This window comes from Poecilia reticulata, chromosome 5 (assembly GCF_904066995.2).
Source record: "Poecilia reticulata chromosome 5, P_reticulata-male-v2, whole genome shotgun sequence".
NCBI lineage: Eukaryota > Metazoa > Chordata > Actinopteri > Cyprinodontiformes > Poeciliidae > Poecilia > Poecilia reticulata.
The window spans coordinates 24,134,991-24,157,330 of NC_088834.1; the positions used below are offsets into that span (position 1 = coordinate 24,134,991).

Sequence of the window (22,340 nt, forward strand, 5' to 3'; positions counted from 1 at the left end):
TACATTAATATACATTTTATTGTATTATTTACTCCTTTTTAAAGAATTAGATTTATATCCCCAAGTGTTTATATCTTACAATATCCTGTTTCAGTCATTTGTAAAAACATTCACGAGGCTTGTATAAAAAAAAAAAAGTGTCACCAAGGAGACGGATCAATCCACACAATTTCTTAGGCGTACACAGAAAATGTCTGCAACTGTCCTTAATGCATTTTCTTTTTTTTACGAACACACATATACACATTTATATATATATATATAAAATACACTTTAAAGTGTTGGTTGTTTAGTCAATACTTGGTCAGAATTGTTTCATTTCATGTAGAAAAGGAAACTGATGATTAACTCTGTGGCTGTCTTTCACAGAAAGATTTCAGGAAGGCAAAGACGTAGCTGAAGCCAACCCTGATTCTACATATAACGAGGGGAAGCACAGCCACTCACGGCTTGTTAAAAGAGAGGGCGAGTGGCTATGAGAGAAAATATATATATAAATATATATGTGCCAGGAGAATTTCCAAACATAATGAGCTTTCTTTGCATCACTTCTGAGAAACTGTTCCCGATGGATCGTATCTGATCATGCTATCAAAACCATCGTCCTTTAGAAGAAGCAAGATGAACAATCCTGACCAACAAAATGAAGTCGACATAAAGGTGGTAAAATAAATACAAATGAAGTAAATTAGATCATCAGCATGGGATCGCCCGTTGGATCAAAGTGGAGAAAAAAAATCATTTCTATATTACGTCCTAGCAGAGCAATAACACTGCACTTATCAATTCTAACACGATTTTTCTCCTTTACATCATCTCAGTGAAGATAAGAGGAAGAAGAAGAAAAAGAAATCTCTCACTTGATCCGGTTCTTTGTTTTACTTCTGAGAGCAAAGGAAAGAAGTACTTTGCGAGTGTTGATCGTTCTCAGATGTCAAACTGCACTCGAGCTCGGTCCATCTACAGGAATGGCATCAGTAATCCTTCAGTCATTATTGCTGTCCATTTATGCGAAAGAAGGAAAAACTATTTCAAGTGAATTGTTTTTTTTTTTGTTTTGTTTTTTGTTTTTTTTTTACAAATACACTTATTTATCACAGAGAAAGCAGCAGTTAACACTATCCTTGAGTACAAAAATAAGCGAGCAAAAGACCACAGCGTAATCCCTGCAGGTTGGATGTGAATGTATTAATGATGCTAAAATGAATATTTTTATTCTTAATGTTTTTCAAACTCTGAGTTTCTCAGTGGCAGACTTTGTAGCTCTTTAAATTATTAGTTAATTGTACATTTTATATACATATCTATTTATATTTGTATATATATATGTATATATATAAAAAAGGGGGTGGGGAGGCAAAACAGATAAAAGGTGAAAGGGGTTATTTGGGGAAGATGGGAACATAAAAGTGGACACAAATATACACAGCAACAACATTAAATTATGAAACATGCTCCTGAGTCCAAGTGTGAGCAAAACAGATGATCTGCTGATCAAAACAGATCCCAATGAAGGTGATGTGGATGAACTTAAGCGTGTAAGATGGAGGGACTTCCGTAGAACAATGGAGACGTAGGGAAGGAGCTGATTGACGAAAAGAGGAAGAGGCTAACTCCACAGTCCTGCGTAGTTTCCGTGCAGGCCAGAGCAAAGCGGCCCACCGGCTACGAACAGCTTGGTACCAGAGTCGTCATAGCAGTGGGTGTACACGGCATTGGGGAAGGAATGAATGTCTGAGAAGTAACTCCTCCACGTTTCATCGTGATTCTGAAAGCAGCCCAGAACAGGAAGGCAAGATTTGGAGATTAAACAACCTTTTTCTGCCATCTTTCAGTAAAGAAATCTTTAAAGAAAAAAGAAAAAAACGCTTACCAGCCAGCCTTTCCCTGTGGTTAGCTTAAGGATGCCATCTGGGGCACCCTTCCGATACCCGCTGGATGGATTGAAAGGGTTCTCCAGGAACCTATGAGCCCGGATGTCGTAGAAGAGAAGAGAACCTTGACCGGTACCCACAGTCACAATGTGCTCATAGAAACTCACAGATCGGATCCCTGCACAAAGACATAGCTAAGCATTAATGAAAGGAATCCAAAAGATACAGAGTAGGGATGCAAAGAATCAATCGACTTACAATTGTCGATTAATAGTTTATTAGATTAAAATTAGCTTAAATCGATTAATTAATAATATCCGCTTACGCCTTCTTTCAGTATTGTAGTTTGGCCGCCATGCAGCAGAGGGCGCCGCTGGCCATCCTTAAGCGGAGCCAGATACAGGAATAAAGATGGCAGAGCCACACCAAAACAAAAAAGGGTCCAACCGGAGTGCGGTTTGGGATGCTAAACGCACTTCGCGCGGTTCTGTTTTGAAATATAAACACTCGACAAGCTCCTGAAGCCATCTACTTTATAGCGCTCATTTGGTTGTGCTGCATGTCAGCGTATTGTACTATGACAGAAAAAAAACAAACAAAAAAACCTTTGCGCCAAATAAGCAGGTTTATTTTGCGGGCTGTCGTTAGTTAATGCAAGTCATCGAGCGAAGTTCTAACTTGCCTTCGAGAGCAACCACCGACCGTACTACCGTATGAATATTATGCCATTTATTCTTTTCATCTTTTTCTGTTCAGCAACATAATAGCTTCATGTTTGGTTATATTTTATAAATATGTTTAATAATGTGAGAGGGAAAAAAACTGTCAATTTAATACAGCTGATGAAATAATTTTAAAATGCAGTTTTTTCTCCATTAAGCATATAATGAAAAATGTAGTCCTTCGTGTTATAGAAAGACAGTTGGCCAAGAAGAAAACTTAGATTTTTAAGAAAGTGGTCACTTAACAGATGAAACAACTTTAGATCAACTCATTGATAACTTGCATCCCTTCTATAAAGCATATAAAGTTTAAAGTATCAAACGCCAAAACCATGAACTTAGTCAAGCTAAAATATTTTTAAGCAATATGTTGCTAACATTAAAATAAATGTAATTCTAAGAGTCAATCTAGTCAAAGAACAAGTTTGAGTTCCTCCAGGATGATGTGAATTCATCATTTAGTCACACAATTTTTTGTAAGTTTATTAGTGAGCATCAAGTATTTCAATAGAGTAAAATCCAACAATGTAAAATCTCTGGATTTTACATTTTCTTTGGAAATTCCACAGCTAACTTACCGCTTCCTCTCTCTCGAGAACTAACAGACTTGATGTTGTTGGTAGGCTGGCGTGGATCCAGAAAGGAAACATGGGCCTGAGAACCCACAGCATACACGGACCAGTCCTGTCCATATGCTAAACACACATTCTCTTTGCAGTGAGGCAGCTTGGTGGACAGTATCTACAGAGACGATGTGAAAATGGCAAGAATTTCAAGTTAAATTTGATATAAGAAGCACATATTTTCAACAAAGCGATATTCTCATGCTCCACAAATGTAGAAAACTGTAGCAGAAAATAAAAGACACATGCGATGTCAATCTACTTCCTGCATAGGTGAGCACAAAGAAGCAAACAATAAATCACAGAAGAGACCAAATGATTTAGTCATGTACCTTGCACAAATTATGCTCTGCTTTCCAGAGGTGAAAATAACCATCCAAGGACACGGCACCCAGCTCCTGACAAAGGAAAAACCGCACAGGAAGTCAAGACATAAGCCACTAAAATATGGGGCACCAGAAATGGAAAAAAAAAAAAAGAATGGGAAAAAAAAAAGTTTCTGCTGTTTTTAAGTATCTTTTCGGTCTCTTTTTAACAGAATGAGAACTGACTGCGCCGAGTTTAACCACACAGACAGGAAGGACGGATCAGAGGCCATTATTTATTAGTGAAAATGCAGTACTCAGACACTTTTCCATTTAAAATTCCTTTTTAATCCCAAAAGAAAGCTTACATTTTCTCCAAAGAGTCATTATAGACAGGTCTATGGTTTATGTTATTGATCAAATAAGATTTGATAAATTCTACATATAAAATTATAGCAAGATTACAAAAAGTTGCAGCTTTAAAATGACCAAAAATGTCCATCATAGCATCTCTGTGGATTAAAGTGCTTTTGATAACATGGAAAGTGACCAGTGATGTAAAGACCATGAAGCGACGCACTGCTGTCCCTCCCCCGTATGTTTCTGTGTAACGTTAATCAGTTGGCCTGCTAACTGTTTTCAAGGTTAATCTAATTATGGCACCACTGTTGACGATTACAGTAGTTATACAGATTATGATTACTCCACATTTTCCTGATTTCCTCATGCATTTTATTACTATGTCCCAAACTTTGAGAGACTCAACCAATAAAAATAATCATCTATTGAATGCAATGAGGGCAGAAAAACTTTATCCAACAAGCAGAAAATATTACCTGCCTGGTGATTTTCCTTTAAAATCTAACGTCATACAAAAGTTGTAGCATGAAAAAATATGTTTTTAGTTAAATTAATTAGACCACATTTTAAAGTGAATCCGCGCCATTTGTAACATGTGGTTGTTATACCAACTTGTGCCTAGTTTCATTAAAGACTAACCAGTTAAAAACAATTTCATTCCAATAAAGTTTTCATTTAACAACCCTTAATGCAAATGTTTACAAAGTCCATTTAATCCATCCACTTATTTTTATCAACAGTTTTTTTTTATTATAATGTATGCAATAACTTAAGCCGTTTTATACAGAGTTATAGAAGCAAGTATCAGGATTTATCTCTTAAAGATGAACATTTGACTCATCTGTGCTCAGAAACAGAAAAAAACTGAGAAAAAAAAAAAGAAGCCAAATTTAAGGGGGTTCAAACTGCGTAGGATCCAGAGGCGTTCTTACTTTATGGGTGTTATTGAAGGCCAGAGCACGAACTTTACAGTTGTATGGGTTGGTATACTCCTTGGGAATGTCCTTCAGGGCACGGTGGGAGATGTGCGCGTAAGACGGTACCGTGTCGTCACTCGGACTCCTCTCAGCCTGACCGATTACTTCCTCTGTGATCTCCCACAGACCCATGGAGCCGTCTCTGGACCCTGCAGATGAAAAGCCCACGCAGCGGATAAACAGCCAACCCAGTAAGTAGGTAAAAGGTGAGGATTTTCCAAAACGGTCACAGAAATAATTGCTAAACACTTTGCGGGACAGCAGCTTGGTTTAGAGAGCGTCTACCTGCTGGTTTTACTGTCTGCCCAGAGGTCGCACAGTTCATGCTTACTCACCAGAAACAGCCATGGTGTCACTGATCCACGCTATGGAGAAAATCCAGTCGTTGTGACCATCCTGGAAAACAAAATGGTTTTGGTGTGAAACGTCATAATATCCAAAAGAGTTACAAAATACTTTTTTAAAAATTTAATTATTCCTAATTAACAACACAAGGACCTTAAAATGTGTGTATTTGGAATAAAAACGAAACGCTGTAGGAAACACTTCATTTTCCACAGAATCTGAAACTCGTCTTTTGTATTTTTTCAATTTATCCTGTATAGGGTTTGCACTCAGAATGGGCTGAGCGGTTTTAAAATACCTATTACTACCAAAATAAATTACTGAACTTTTAAGTGATAGAAAATTTAATTTTCTCTCTATATCGAAATGCATCATCTAGCCTACTCTGCTTGAGACCTTCCCACTGTGCTGCAGCAATCCAGGGGTTACTGCACAGTGCTGCAGAATATTCCACTGTATTCGACACAATAGACGGGACAAGCTGCACACTTCTACCGCGGACTGCTTTGACCCCTTTAACTGACTGTGCTCTAGACAATATGGCACTTTGAGCGCTTTTGTGAGAGGATTTTAGGTTGGAAAAAACCCCATAGATCTCAGCAATGCCCACATGAAAACAACGGCTTTAAATATAACATAAACACAATGAGAACTCCACTTTTTTTTTGTGAAAACAAAAAATTTATTAGATAGAAGGTAAAAAATTTGCCAGAGGTTTTTTCCTGGTAAACCTCAACATATAAAAAATACAATACAAGAGTCACTTACATCTCCAACACAAACAGGGTCCAGTGTTGGCAGCTGGTAGATGGCTAAGCTATTGGGGTTATCTCCTCCAGTGGCAAGCAGAGTTTTTGAGGGGTTGAGTTCAATTGCGTGTATGCCACAGCCCTGCTGGTCCAACCGGGCGTGAGAGACCCCTGTTGGGAGATATTGCCGCCCTGTCGTCATAGCACCCACTGTCCCAGAGCCTGGTTCACTACACTCCCTGTCCTTCAGCATTGGAATGCCTGTTATTTTCCCTGTCAGGACATCAACGACAAAAAGCTGCAAACAAAGGAAGAACACGTAGCCGGTTAAGTCCAACGTATGCACGAGGAACATCAAAATATAAAGACGGGGCGCCAAAAACTGGATCAGCTCACCGTGTTGCACTTGGTCCCACACACCACCTGCCTATGGTTGAGCCACTGCGAAGCAAACACCTTGTTCAGCCGTCCCAGAGAAAACTCCCTCTCCTTGAGGATCCCAGGGAGCCTGCCGGCTGCGAAGCCACGCAGGCTCCGTTGGAGCCGCAACTCATGCTGCTGCTGGGGCCTGAACTCCCGTCCACGGAGAGCGCATACAACAGAGCGCCGACTGCCGCACCACTGCTGAGCATGCCGCGACGAACAAGAAATACGGATCCGCTTCTGTGGCGCTTGACACCAGCCCAGCTGTGGAAGAAGGCAGAGGGAAAGGTTCGAGCATCACGGAAGAGTTTTCATTAATTTGAGCGAGAAAAGGTCACCCTGCATTCTCAGCAGTAATAAAAAGTCGCTAAGCAATATTTATTTCTGCTAAGAGTCAAAACTGATGGAGCAAACTGTAAAAAGAAATTATAGAAATAAAGACATTCTTAGTGTTTGACTCATCTAAAATTAAAACATATTAAAAGTAAGAAATAAAAAAAACTCGGGTGCAAAACAACGACCTGTAGAAACGACACAGCGCAGTACTCATACCTTTTGTGATGTTGTAATCGCAAACAGTTTATGGATGGGAAAGAGGTGATAGATCAAAGCTAAGTAATTTGTAATGATGAGAAAGAAAATCATTCATGGTTACAAATGTTTTTACAAATGAGACGTGCATTTTATTGATGTCAATGCTTTGTAGAACCATTGACATGGAATAGTTGGAATATGTCTGAATCTGCTTTTTACATGCAAATTATGGGACTTCTTAGGGCATCCTGTTGCCCCTTTATTTAGGGGTATCAGAGTCAAGGGGACTCAAACACATGCAGTCCTTTGCAGATTTTGCTTAGAAAAAGAATGTACAAAAAGTACAATTTTTCTGCCATTTCAGAATGAACTATTATTTTGTGTTGGTCTATCACATATAATTTAAAAAGCATACATTCGAGTTTGTGATTACAAACAAAACATGAAAAATGATATATTTTTGCAAGGCAAATTATCAAACAAAGGTTTATGTTGACTAATTGCTCACAAATTACTACTACAAATAATGTATATTTTATCCCCAATTGACCCATTTTTATGAACGTACACAAATTCCGATGACAACCATAAGCCAACACACTCTAGCACATATGACGTCTCAGCTAACGCTGACGTTGGTAAAAATGCTATTCAATCAGATTCCAAATGTAAATCTCGTTTCCAGTCGAAATCAATTCAGTTCTTGTTGGTGATGAAAAGCTGATTTGACACACCAAGTGAAGCTAAGAGGTGTCACTTTTAAAAGAGCACCTGTGACCATGTAATTGCAATATAATAACAGCTGAACGTCAGCCTTCATCGGAGCTGAGCAACCACTGAGCTAACGTTAGCTCTTGTATTGTAACGGACTGCCGTTGGCGAACGTCGAGCTAACATTAGCGGATGCTGACCCTCAAATGGAAGCATGTAGAGTTCTTCTTTTAAAAAGTCTCTTGTGTGTGCGTTCTGGCTCATTGTGCATCCGTATAGAGCGGTAGTTAATCTGTAAGCTACCGCACGGATGCTAATAATGCTCCTGTCAGCTAACACTGGCTAGGACATAGTTAGCATGCTAATACAACCGGTTTCCGCCTACCTGTTGTTGGTCCTTCGGCTCTCCTGCCTTCCTTTTCCTGCTAACTGTTTTTCTCGCCATAATCTGACACACACAGTTCCTTCACCCACATGGAGGGTACAAGTAACACTGGATACTGGGTCATATAATGGCGATATGCTATTTTGTTCCTTGGCCCTCGCTGGCAGTGCCCGACGATGAGGTAGGGCGATCACATAAGGGTATGGTTGGTCAGAGCGAAGCTAAGATTAAGGTAAATATACAACTCCGCCTCCTGAATAATATGACCGCGAGGCCGCAGAAACTATCCCGTTTCCACTCAGTTTTTTCCTGCCAAGCTGTGTGCGAAGCGGCGGCAACGGCGAAAGCGTTGGGCAGTGCGCAGCCGCACTCAAATTAAACATCAACAACAACAAGGTCGTACGGAACCGAGAGCGTAATACGTGCTCACTGACGTCACTGGCGTTCCGGAGACGCTTTTTCTGTTTATTTGTTAGAAAGATACAGACACAGACACCCACATATTAGCTTGTCAAGTATTTTTGAATTCAATGTAATTTAATTAGCAGTCAGCTGATTCCAAGAATGGAGAAGCTTTGCAAGATCTGGCCAAGCTTTTCTGCGTTAATAATACGATCAATCTTCTGACGTCATTAAAATACTTTCATTCAAAATATATCAAGTTTGAATTCATAACTATTTCGCCACTAATCTGGAAGCAGTTCTGTTTAGCTCCCAGCCTTATATGTGGTTTCTTGACAGTTATACCTCTAGCAGATTCAGATTTGAAGTAAACTTTTGATTTCATAATATTTTATATTATTTTGACTTGAAAAAATGTTTACATCATCGAGTGGCCCAGCCAGAGTCTTGACCGAATTGAGAACCAGTGGGGAGGAGCTGCAGATTAGGGTGATGGCCTTCCAAAGTCAAAAAATTGGAGTTAATCTCTAAAGATAAATTGTCATTATAGAAGTGGAAGCATGCAAACAAGTTGCTAAGCAATTGTAAAAAGGAATTGACTGTTGTGATGAAAATAAAACCTTCCTTTTTTTCTTTACACAATGATTCTTCTTGTACATTGTTTTATGTTTTGTAATATCTAATGTCTCATTTCAGGAACAAAATTGTTTATTTTCCAAATCTACCAGAGTTATGAATATTTATTATTTTTAGGAGTAGCATAATTATCTGTTGTGTGCCACGGGGCAGGAAAATCTCTCAGTGAAGCAAAACTGTGTTTTGTACCTGTGATATTTTTTCTGAATTTAACACGTGAAATCAGAATTTTTATTTTGTATTTGAAAACTGGTAGTGTTGAAAGATCCTATTGAACATAGGATTTTGCAAAGCCGTATTTGAATTTTCTGGTTGTCTTCTTTATTCCTGAATGATTGCACAAGTCAGCGTGTGTTGGGTAAAACTAATCATTGTTCTATAATTTTATTTGAGTGTTTTATCTAAATGTGTTCAGTTACCTAACTGGCTCTGTTATTCTTTAAGATTCTTTCTTTATCCATGATGTAATTTCCCCCTCAATGTGTCCATCTGTTCTGTTATATCAGCACTGTTCCACTGAAGAAGGTCATCATAATAAAAGCCAGTTCCCAAGCAGAGTTGAGCAGAGCTCACCAGTCTTTGATCCCGAGCGGGTTGTGGATCTCTCCCTCTGCAAAGGAAGGCATAAAAACCTCATTGGTCTGGTGTCTGGTTCTTTACAGGTCTTGAGCTAATTTTAAAAACCCCAATAGTGTGACTCAACAAACCTTTTGTTTCCATGTCTCAAAACATCCTACTTCTGAAAACGCAGCCATCATCCATAGAGTAACTTTTTACGTCTAAAGATGAAAGCAACCTCTCCTTCATTGAAAGCTAAATATGAATAAGTCAAGATGACTCAAGACTTCTGTTCAAGACTGCATTGTTTAAGATCGTGCTTTATGTGGCACGATGTGCCACATGAAGTGGCACATCGTGCCACAAATGTGGCACAAATGTGGCCTCTTGTATAATCTTAAAACAAGAAAATCACAAATATCTTGAAAATAATTTCTTAGACAGCAAGTCAGTTGGACTGAAACAATTCTTTATAGCTGTATCAATTTTCATGAACAGGTGCTGGCTTCCTCTGATTTTTCGTTGCAGGCAGGTTGCATGGACCCCTCTGCTACTGCATGCTGCTCTTCTTTATATTTTTTCTGCTGACCAACAGGCCACAGTTGGATTTTTCCATTTAACTTAAAACAATCAACTGTATTGTTGTCTCTTCAGCTGAACATTTAAAAAGAGACACAAAGCCAGGAGAAGGATTTGTTGTTGTTTGAAAGGTTCATATTTTACATTTAAATACTTGGGATAGAACACGAAGCTGGGCTAAAAAATAAACCGAGAAACACAATACTGAAAAGATGAGCATGTTTAATTGGTTGTATTTTCTAAATAATTTCACAGAAAATTAAACAGTTTGTCGAAACACATCAGTGAACTTGGAAAACGACACTGAGCTCACCAAGCTCAACTTTACCATTAACATTTCTTAGATCTGATTAGATTTGCTTTGTGTTAATGTGGAAACTGACTTTTTTTTTTTTTTTTTTTTACACAAACATGTTTTTACCCAAAACCTGTAATCCAAATAAAACTTTTAAAAAATCAGAACACAAACAGCCAAAGGTGCACAGTTTTAATTAATATCTGTGGATAACAAAAATCTAACAAGTCAAGTGTGAAGACAATAATACCACTTATGTGTTTTCTTTATTTTTAACCATAGAAACAAATAAAAAAAGGAAGAAGCAGCTGTCAGTCATGTCAAACCTATTTAACTTAAAGTGCTTCCTATAGAAACTCAACTGAATTATTACGATATGGAAATTCCAACTCTGTAAATAATTATGAGTCAGGGAGTAATCCATGTGTTCTAAAAAGTCTCAGTCATGTAGTCTGAAAGGTATTTTAGACTCGACAAATATGTTATATCCCAAAAGTATGATTATAAACATAATTTCATTGGTTTTAGTGTCTGGATAAGGCATGGGCCAGTCATGTGTATATGCTTGATGGATAACAGCCATAACATTTTTCTTTAGTCCTTTTAATGAGAAGCCAGAGTGACTGTCGCCAGTTGTAATGGTAAAGTAACAGTGCTGTAAATAAGCATCTGTGTTTATTCTTTATTTCTCTAAGTTTACAGTGCTGAGAAAAATTATTAGCCCTTACAGATTATTCTAGGTTTTTCTTGCTTTTACATGTAAATATTCCAGATCATCAAATTCTAACACAGGACAAACATAACCTTAGTAAATACAAAATACGCTTTTCATTTATTAAGTGAATGAAAGTTATCAAAATAACCTGACCCTAACGTGAAAAATTAATAGCCCCCTTTATAGTTTGTTGTATCGCTGTTGTATCACCGCTTACTGCAAATGTTAAGTTTTGGGGTAACGTGAAGTGAGTCTTCCGTTGAAATGGAGGAATTTTGGCCCAATCTCCTTTGCAGAACCATTTTAATTCAGCCTCGTTGGTGAATTTTTGATGCCATGCCATCGATTTAAATCTCAACTTCACTCCAAAATCTTTTTTTTGTTTTTAAAGAGTTATTGGCTGTGCTTTGGATAACTGATCCAAGTCCGCTTGGGCCCAAGGTCACAAGCTAATGGCTGGACATTCTCTTACAGGATTTCCAGATAAAGGGCAAAATGAAAGCGCAACGTGTCCAGTTACTTAAACCACCGTACACCACTCCATTATGTGGATATAATCTTCTTTCTCTGGATGCCATTAGCTTGACATACTTAAAGGTTTACAGAACATTTCCCTATAACTCTTGGAACTCATCAGTGTTTATAGTGGCAAATGAAAGACGACCTTCAGGATCTTTTTGGTCAGCAGTGGCTCAGGCACTGGCACCTTCCCATTGATATCACTATGGACATCTTCATTGTTCTTCACCCCAGCTTCTTCAAATCTAGCAAAATTGGTGTGAAACATTTGTGCTGGTGGCCTCTAGAAACAATTTTTTAAATTAATATCTTTAAAATAGCAGCACAAATATTTTTACTGCACAAATAGTTGACACCAAATTTGTTAGATTTGGGTAATGTGGGAGGGCTGGTTGACCATTACACTTTCATCAATATTTTCAAAGCAAATGCAGCACAAATGAAAATCGAGTTGATTAACACCACTTTTGTCTGATTTGAAGAAGGTGGGAGGTCTGGATGACCTTTCATGCTTTCTGGAAACAATATCTTTAAGATGATAGTGGCACAAACACTAACAGTTGACACCAGTTTTGTTAGATTTGAAGGTGAGGGAACCAACTTCACTCAGGTCTTTCCTTACTGCTTAAATCAAGAACACTGACTTTAACTGGCGGAAATGGGGACTATAGTGCATTAGATGATTTTTTTTTTTTTTTTTGCAACTTCCTGGACGACTCATCAACTTGCCATTAGAATTATTTTTGTAGGCATGTCTCTCATGGGAAGGTTCACCACTGTTGCATGCTTTAATAATGGTTCTCACCTTTGGTCCAAACGGCTTTTTAACCCTTCCCAGATGTCATGATACAGATATCTTATTCTTTTTTGCTCTGATTTCTTCAGATGAGAGCATGATGTGCTGTTTTAGCCTATTTCATGTTGCCTGACAGGTTCTATTTAAGTAATTCAATGAGTCTACAAGTCTGGCAACAGTTGGGCCTTGGTGTGGCTGATGAAACTAGGACGCAGAAGAAAAGGTTAACAATGGCCAAATCATTATTTAACAATAGGGGCAGGTTGGATAATTTTTTTATCTAATGAGAACTGTATTTTGTAACTAATCACCTTATAATTTTCTCAAAATATTTTGTTACTTTTCAGCGTGTGTCAATATAAAATGTTTTGGATAACTACAATTGAAAAAAAAAATTAATTAAAAATCTGTTAAGATTATTTTAGCAACAAAAATAACTATTGCTCATCTTTTTTTGAATAAAAGCAATTAGATTGTTGTACACATTTACTACATTTCTTGACAAGGAACAATGGTAGTATCTTTTTTTTTTTCTTTTTAAAGATTATCACAATCTCAAACCGGCCCATGCCTTGTGTAGATAGAGGGCTTGCCTTTGAATAATACATGAAAATACTCAACCTGCCTGAGATATGGGACAAAAAAAAAGTACACGGGGGTCAGGGGAGGAAATCAAGAGTCCAACCTCAGCCTTGATTAAATTTTGTCATATTAAATTCAGTGACAGAAAACAAATGATAGAAATCAATAAAACAGAAACTTTCATCCACATTTCCAGTAAGGCTTTAAAGACCATTCCTTTTAACATTTTTGGAGGCTCAAAGTGCAAGTCAACAGTCATACAACATGAAATGCGTCTATTGCACTGTAATTTGGCTGCAGAAAAACAAACAACCCTCGCTTATATTATTATTTTTTTTGTTGCCCCTCACTCTTTCAGTCTGCAAGCAGACGCTCTGGACAGTTCTATAGCGTTGCATTTGTACGTCAACATATCTTACATAATCAAACCGAACTCCAAATAAATCTTAAATCAAAGTGTCAGTGTACTATTTTAAATAAGATCTGAACAAATGTAACACGTGTGTGCCTGTGCGTTGTATGATCAGTGACATTGGGGCAAGAGATATATTGTATTTCTTTTAGGGGGAAAAGTTTTCCCACTGTTTCTTTCCAGTGCAGGCGGAAGAGTGCAACAAAACACTCTTTCATTTTCAGAGTTTTCATGACTAATGCAATTCCTAAAACAGAAAGCAAATAAATGGAACCTTTAAACAGACAAAATGATGTCCAAAATGAACAGAAGAAAAAAATTAATAAGACATGAATGTAAGAAAAGCATAAAGAAGAACAGAAATAGGTCCTGGGCACTACAGCTCAGAGGGCACTTCTTGAGAGTCAGCTCTGTTCTGTGATTGTGCCTTTCACTGTAAGCTGGTTCAATTAGAAAGGAGGGCCTTCTCTCGACCTCTCCGCTCCCATCACCATTTTAAAGTCTGCAGCGAGCAGTGGAACATGGCAGCTGTCTTATCAAAGAGTTTAAGTTCCCTCAGGTCTTCCCATGAGGCGCACACAGCCTACCGCTAGCTCCTCCCCCGTTTAATTGTGCAGTTTCTCCTGCATTCATCGAAAGACTTCCAAGAGGAAGCAAATTAGAGTGGCGTCGAGGCGCCACAGCCCACATTTCCCAGCATCAGTCATTTACTCCAAAAACACAGCAGTACCTGAAATGAGCATTTAGTATTGGTACAGGTTAACTCAATCCAATCTAGGCACACAAACTTTCAGATGTGCTGAGGCGTGGTATGTTTTAGCACAGACAGAAATCGCCTCCCAGGTGTCCTTTCCACAGCCAAGGCAAAAAGGGCGGGGCGTAGCGAGATAAGGTAGGCAGAGGGAAAGGGGTTTCAGGGTGGGAGCGGAGACAGATGCCTGGGGTAGAGCTTTGGCTTCCCCGCCGGCTGGGCTCAGCTCGCAGCGGCGCGGGCCATCAGATCCTCCAGAGCCTTGTCCTGATCGTTGTTGTGGACTAGCAGAACCTCCTTGATCGCGTGTCTCTCGAACCCCATTTCACCAAATCTGGACATGAGTTCAAGATACTGCAAGGCCTGGAAACAAATAATGAAAAGTAAATGATTAAACAGTGTAATCTGCAATGAAATCATTATTAAAGAGGTCAAGGGAGTGTATTCCTTTCTCTTAAGATCAAGAGAAAAGTACAAACCTTTTCTTCTGAGCACTGGTACATTTCTAAGCACTCTTCCACAGCGCTGGCATCAAAGCCTCTCTCGCACAGACGACCATGAAGAAACAGATAGTCCAATACCTTGGACAGAAGATAGATGAAGGTCAACCATTGTTTTTACTAACTTCCCTTTTGTAGAAGCAATAAAAACTTGCTTCCTCTTTAACATACACTTAATTTAGTTTCTCTAAATGGGAGCAATGAAGTAAAATGTCATATTAAAAGGTCTTAAAAATTCTATTTGTGCAAAAACGTTTGAGGTTTATACTAGGGCATGGTGGCATTTCTAAGCTGATAGTTTATCTTTATTTTTTTAAAGTTGATCACAGTCTCCGGGAACTTAAGATCGTTTATCCATAGTTTCCTGCTTTTCTAGGCTCTCAATGACATGATACATATATGCAATGCTCTTCAAGTTGGGAAAGAGAGGAGAACATGCATCTCCAGTATAGCTGGGTTCATGCTGTTCCAATTATTGGAGGTCTTGGACAAGATGTTCTGGTTGGAAGAATTGGAAGAGAATCTCTACATCCTGACTTGAATTACTGCTCTGTGGCCAACAGACAATTAAGTAGCGCGCGACCAAAGACAACCAACCACAGATATCAAGCAGCGACAGAAATGTTCTGGAATAATTGTGCAATGAAATTTCTCTCAAAACAGACAAGTATTTCTTCTCTTTCTTTCTAGTAAGCGACTGCTTTCCGCTTATGTCCCCCTTGAGCCCCCTTTCTCCCTTCCCTTTGTGCAACTACTAAAATAAACATCAACACTAGAGGTGTGTCGATCGATCGGCCACCGATCATAATCGGCCGATTTCCGTGAAAAAGTGTATGATCGGTGATCGCCGATCACGGTCTCTTGTTGCCGATCACACAAACCGATCACCTGCATCTCATTTCTCAGCCTGCCTGTGCAGCTGGTCTCTTTCCTTCACACTGCGCAAACGCGCAGCAACAAATCCTAAGCGATGTGGAACTATATCGCACTGAGTGAATGGGGAATTTTGCGTGTTGCGGTGGAAAACTGAAGCACGGCAAAATGCATCAACAAGACGAATCTAATATGGCATAAAAACAATGCCATACTTGACGGAGTTTGGCTACATCGAGACTCACTGCAGTAAAAAAGACGATCAGATAGCAGGTAAAGCAGCGCACAGCTACAAACGGTCAGAAAGCTAGCATGACGGTCAGAAAGCTAAACAAATAACCCGCAAAATTATTTAAGTCTTCAAGCTGCAATGTAAGACGCTGGTTCTGATCTCGCTGTTGAACCGCTCCTTTAGCGCGACGGAGCGCCGCTTCTGCTCCACCTGGTAGTGACTCTCACACTGAACCTCTGTTTAAAGCTGCAGTATCTAACTTAAAAAAAATACATTTTACATACGTATTAAAACTTTCGCTGTCCTAACATGAGACAGATGATCTCTGAAAAAATAATCGATCTCCTCCCAGCTCTGCATAATTACACCGCTCAGTCAGAAACAGCCAATCAGAACTAGCAGTAATCAGCTAGCCGCCATGCTATCAGGAAGTTTTCATTCAGTAACTCAGGATTGTTTATTGTAATGGAACCTGTATTTGCCTTTGAATGTTAAGTTTTATACTTGAATTTTTTGGCAATGTTGAGAGGTAGGTTTTATTTTGACCTTTTGCATTATTTAGCCTCTTCAGAGCCTTCATAAGTTTTCAGTCTGTTGAAGATAGTATTACCGATAGCAGTACAATTTGCACAATGCCTGTTTTGTTTAGTTTTCTTCTTGGAAAAAATCATTAAAAACAAGTTTTTGTCTAAATTAAGGTGTATTCATGGTTCCTTTTTCCACATAATGTAACCGGTAGTGTTTGTGATAAAAAAAAAATAATTATGTGATCGGTATCGGTGATCAGAATCAGCAGGAAAAAACCTGATCGGCACATATCTAATCAACACCCATGACTTGCATTTATTATTGGACCAATAAAGAGAATCAGCCACGCCAGAAAATCTTGGCTCTCCCACAGCACAATGTAACAGGAGCTACAACCAAGAATTGATGATATCTAGCTTGCATAGTGTTAAAGTGTGGCATGCTAAATGGAAAGAGTTGCTTGCCTAAAACGTACCCTTACACAAGTCAGAGCAACAATTAAAATGTTTAAAATAAATAGAAATGTGACAAGGATGGAGATTCTTTAGTGTCTGCACAGTAGCCTAAGACCAGATGCTCCCAGTAGTTTACCCTTTCTGCACAGCAATGTTATTTAACTGTCATATTTTTAGTCATTTGTGTGTTAGGAGCCTCCGTTTTGTATTAATGTTCAGCCACTCAAACTAAGATATTTAATTTGCTGCATGTAGATACACATTCAATGTTTTGGTAACCAACCTGCTCCACGTTCTGGCCCTGTCTCTGCATGGCCCGTAAAACTTCCTCATAAGAGTAACCCATTCCCACAAGCGTCTCCACACACTGACGTTCGCTGGGCGTCATGCTGAGGAGAGCTCCACCGCACGGCAGACCAGTAGATCCTGTTCCAGGGTTGGCCTAGTTAAAGGACGAAAACAGTGAATATCGAAGGGTTGCATGAATCTCAAGCAGACGTGCAGAGTGCTCTTTAACACTCACCGGCTTTGGCGTTCCACTCTTGTTGTGGTTGGATGGCTCGGGGGCGACAATGACTTGTGTTTTTGGTAATGCTGGCGGGCTGCCGTTGGTTAGGTTCCGTCGGGGAGAAGGAACGGGAACGGGTGCAGGACTGTACTTTACCGACTCCGGTTCACCAGAATCGGAGAGTTTGGGGAACGTCAGAGAGCGGATGTTACAAGGCCGATCGTCCGTGTCAAAGCCTGCTCTTCCGGGATGTCCCACTTTGTCCATATCCAGCAAGGCAACCAAGCCGTTCGGCTTGTGAGCGAAGCCTGGCTTAGAGGAGATGCTGGTGTTGGTGCTGGGTGGAGACGGGCTGTCTCCACAAGATACTGAACTTTGCTGAGGTGGAGACACAGATGGCGGAGGCTGAGGTTGGCTCTGCAGAATGTTCCTCAGCTCTTCCTTATCATCCAGGGTTTTCAGTTCCAGCTTGTCGAACGGGTCTTCCTCCCGCTCAAAGTCGGCTAGGTTGAGGTTTTGTGGCTGTGGAGTGCTGTCCTGGGATTTTCTGGGGCCGAGTCTGGGGGCCGGCAGTGGAGTGAGGATGGCGTTGTGACTGAGTCCAGCAAGGACCGGGTTCAGGGCTGGCGGCAGAAGGTCCTGGTCCTCCGCCGCGGAGCGAAGGTTGTTCCCTCCACCTCCATCAGCATCCCGAGACAGAGACTCCATGCTCTCAGCCTCCTGCTTGGCTGCTGCCTCCTCCGCTCTGGCTGCTGCTGCTCTGGCGTCAGCAAGTTCTATCCCCCAGCGAACACTTCGCCTCTCCAATGTAAAGTCATACTGTTCAGAAGAAAAAAGGAAGGAGAAGGAAGATGGAAAAGTAATTACATCCGTCACGATAGCCATATGGTGTTAACATTCCAGTTACAGGAACATCTTTTGCTCGGCTACACCTTAAATATTCACTTACTTATAATGACAAACTACGCATTAGGAATTTAAGATCCGTTATGTATTGGTTTAACACCAATTTGGAAGTTTCTTGAGATCAGAAAAATACAGAAACAATCATGGAATGAGTTTAGGCATGAACAGAGAGGCAACACTTCATCACTGTACAAAAAATGATTTCATTACATTTATAAAACAACAACAAAACTAATGGATAATGGTAGAATTGAATGTATTAAAATCCTCTTTCTCAATCATCATTTTACACAGGTAATCCAACATGTAACTGAAAAATAGACTTAAAAGATCTCTATGTCCTCTGTACCTTTGTGTCTGCAAGTACAGCTCCATAATCTGGCATAAGGAAACCAATGGGTAATCCCACTTTAGCTGGACGCCGGAATTTGTCGTTTATCTTGAAGGGAACATCATCAAGGTAGCTGATGGGTCCTGTACAGGGAAAAGAAGGAGACTGTCAAGGTTGTACAAAATACTGCAAATATATCATCATCACTATATCCATGTGTGCAATAGTGTCATGAACTTGCATTTTTCATGCTAATGTAATAGTTAGCCAGTTGAACAGAGTCCGAGATGACATTACCACAAAACGTTAAAGGTCAGAGTGATGGAAGCACAGATGAGAAAGAGAGGACAGAAGATAAAAGGCATAAATTGCACATGATATTGGTATCGCAAAATATATAAATATTATCGTCACTCTAAGATTTTCTGTAGTGCAGCCCTAAATACTGAAAGCATAGACATAGTCACCCTAAAGTAGGACCTTAAAGTAGAAATGCATCGAGAAATCGACCCGTCAGAAATTCAAACCTTTTTCTGATCAGCAAACACATCGTAGCTAAACAAACAAGTTGCCTTACAACACTCTCTGGTGAGGAAGTTGCAACTGAGATGAGAGAATAGAAAACAGTACAGAATAGAATATCCCTTATTCTTCCTCAATGGTGCGACTCAGGTGTAACAGCAGTGAAGATACAGGCAAATGGAAGCACACAGATTTACAGAGACAAAAAAGGCCTGCAAATACATGAACATATAGTCCATTAATCCTTATTTAATTCCTGTTAATGTTTATCTATTTACACTAAGTGTTTGCACATGTGAGCGCTTATAAACCGAAGTCAAGTTCCTTGTTTGTGAACAACCTTGGCCACTAAAGCTACACTGATTGTTTAAAAGTATAGAAACAAAACATACAGATGTGAGGCTGTACAGTAAGAGCAAATGTATAGCATGTGGAAAAAAAACTGTACAGTTAAAATAGCATACTCTAAAAGAAAAAAATTGATTCAGCTAACATTGTAAAGAAGCTATTTAAATGAAAGCTTTACAAAAACTGATGAACTTGAAGCCTCTGTGTTACACATTATTTAACTCTGAGTTGGCAGAAAATAAAAGAATCAAAAATAAGGTCTTACCATTGTTATACACGTCTGATCCAGACTTCTTCGCAGCCATTTAGTCCCTAAAAAAGAAAAAAGCATTAAATGTTTTGAGGGAGGTTGTAGTTTAAAATAAAATAAGAAAAAATTAACTGAATGAATTTAAAGTTCACAATAAACTTTAAATTCTTTAAACACACTGTGTGTGTGTGTGTGTGTGTGTGTGTGCGCGCGCGCTAATTGCAAACACACACAGAATGACGCAAACTTAATTACTAGAATAAAATACTACGATAACAATGCTTTATTTATTTATTGAGTTTAAATGTAAATGACTGTGCCTTTATCAGATTCAAAAACTACTTAAATTTATCCACGAGTGTGTAAAGCCACAAACCACACATTCCAAATTATTATTGCGCATAAAATAAATACGAAGTGAACATGGAAAAGTTTCAGAGACTATACTGCATCCCCCCCCAAAAAATAGGCCTTTCCTGGTTAATACAGATTTTTGTTTTTCTTTGAGGTTTTATTTTTATCAAAGTCAAAAGGCAGCTTCAAAGTAGCCAAATTATGATTAATCATTTTCTGGTTTAAAAAATGTGATTAGTTTACATTCAGTTTTGAAAGATCCCCCAGCCCCAAAGATTGACAGGATTTCATTGATCAGAACTGACCAGAACTTCCCCAACCCATCCAAAACAGATAGTTAACAAAAACTAGTTTAAATCTGAAATCAATTCCATTGTTTTGTCACATAGCAACAGAGCCTGATTGTAACGAAAACAAGAAACTCTGGAACAAATCCGCACTGCACAGAACTTTGAACCGATGAGATAAAGTAAACAAAAACAAATTAATGACGTAGTACTAATCACAGATATAAAGTATGCATTTGCTAGCAAAAACTGTAACTTTAAACGAACCCCAAAGCAAATTTTACTTTGGTGTGTTTGCTGTGTATAGATGTCAATCCGCCATGGATCACTCATGACCCGCTGGATCTTGTGATCAAGGCAGCGCTGTGTCTATGTCGGATTTCTCATAACTTCAAGCATGAAGTCCTTAACATAGTAGTCACCCTACAGTTAGTTGCTAATAGTACTTTGGGATAAAGTTATACAACACCATACCTTCACAAGTTGCTGTTCCGCATTGCTATTCAACATCTTAGCATGTCACGGAAGCACAGGGTACGTTGATATATTTCAGAGATAAGTGATAACTGTAAGGATAGGTCAGCTAACTTAAACGACAGGAATCGAGTAAATTAATTCCCTATATCCTAATGCAAACGTGACTAAAACTGGGTCATTGTAGGCCATCAAGTGTCAAATACAGCTTATAATATGCTCTGTCAGACAGTTAAGTTTTACATATTTGAATACATTTGGATACCTTTAGCCACAGCTAGAATAACATGTACTTATAGAATAACGCGCTGGCCGCTATCAAAATGCTTAAGTTTCAAAACTCGACGTAGCTTATTTTAGTTGACATTTGGTAAAAGAAAAGGCAAACTGAAAGTACACACTGCCAAACACAACCAGAGAGTGTAATGGTCCTCGGCGTACGCCACTGTTCATGCTAATACGCTTAGCTTCGGCTGTGGCCTGACTTGTAACGTTACGTGCTGCCACCGCCCCTCACACAGCTAAACAACTGGCCCGCAAATTAAAAACAGAGCTTTCTCACCGGTATTGACTCCGTCTCTTCCTTACGAAATCCAAACGACGCCCAATCACGTTGGTACTACGTTAAAAACTGTTTTAAGAATCAGTTTTATTTCAAGTAGAACCTCTTTCCTGCTTCGCCGTAGGTCGCCATCTTGGTTTGTCGAGCTCCCTCTACTGGTTCCTATATGATGTCACTCACTTCCACGACGTCAGACTGAGATAACGCAATGGTTCATAAACCAGCTGAACTAGGACAGTAACTCTTTTTTTTTACAATCATAATGTAATCTTAATTTACATTATGATTGGAAAATTTATTTATTTCATTAATTCAATTGAATTTGATTCATGTGAAACTCAGAAGATGTGAATTCATTATACAGAGTGACATATTGGGCGTATTTCAAGAATTGTTTTTCACAATTATATCAGAAACTCAATTAAAAGCCAAAAACCTGGAGCAATGCAATCATTCGCTATGCTTATTTTAATTATATTTGATCATTTGTGCGATAAATATTTTGGTTCTGATCCCTGAAGTGTACTGAAGTTTTTGGGATGTAACTAAAAACACATTTTTAAAGATTATTCTAAAACATCTTCTAATGTAACATATTAAACGTACAAAAAAATGTACAGCAATTTTTTGGATTGCTGTATAATCCGAAAAAGTGCTAATTTAAGGGTTTGAAATTAATCTTGATACTCACGGTAGTGCAAATGTAAAATACTTTATTTAACATCACCTGGATATTCTATTCACGTTTTCAAACTTTTAGATAGTGTCCATTATTTATTTAAAACCAATAAAAATTTTCTAGCTATAAAATCCTGAAAAACATGTTTTTAAAAAAAAAATAAATATAACCTAGTTTAAAGAAAAAAAACCATCTTTATGATTAAAAATTTGTCAACTCTTGTTTTCAGGTTTATGACGATATAGTTTGTTGTTATTATTATTATTATTATTATTATT

General features: G+C 38.8%; 2 protein-coding genes across 3 annotated transcripts; both read right to left on the reverse strand.

Moving 5' to 3' along the window:
* Positions 1–8,397, reverse strand: dcaf12 (DDB1 and CUL4 associated factor 12). The gene is made up of 9 exons (XM_008409476.3): positions 8,009–8,397; positions 6,352–6,642; positions 5,975–6,253; positions 5,197–5,257; positions 4,817–5,010; positions 3,552–3,617; positions 3,175–3,337; positions 1,874–2,052; positions 1–1,768 (listed from the first exon to the last, which is right to left on the reverse strand). The coding sequence occupies exons 1-9, from the start codon at positions 8,066–8,068 to the stop codon at positions 1,610–1,612; spliced, it is 1,452 nt and encodes a 483-aa protein (XP_008407698.1). The 5' UTR covers positions 8,069–8,397; the 3' UTR covers positions 1–1,609.
* A 1,991-nt stretch (positions 8,398–10,388) lies between these two features.
* ubap1 (ubiquitin associated protein 1) lies at positions 10,389–21,556 on the reverse strand. 2 transcript variants are annotated; one of them, XM_008409474.3, is made up of 7 exons: positions 21,384–21,556; positions 19,722–19,768; positions 18,605–18,729; positions 17,365–18,168; positions 17,125–17,283; positions 14,733–14,834; positions 10,389–14,616 (listed from the first exon to the last, which is right to left on the reverse strand). In XM_008409474.3, exons 2-7 carry the CDS (start codon positions 19,759–19,761, stop codon positions 14,476–14,478), a joined length of 1,371 nt encoding a protein of 456 aa, XP_008407696.1. In that variant the 5' UTR covers positions 19,762–19,768; positions 21,384–21,556; the 3' UTR covers positions 10,389–14,475. The 2 variants fall into 2 exon arrangements, with proteins under 2 accessions (XP_008407696.1, XP_081463447.1); XM_081607321.1 differs by lacking the exon at positions 21,384–21,556 and adding an exon at positions 20,366–20,388.
* Between the last annotated feature and the right edge of the window lie 784 nt (positions 21,557–22,340).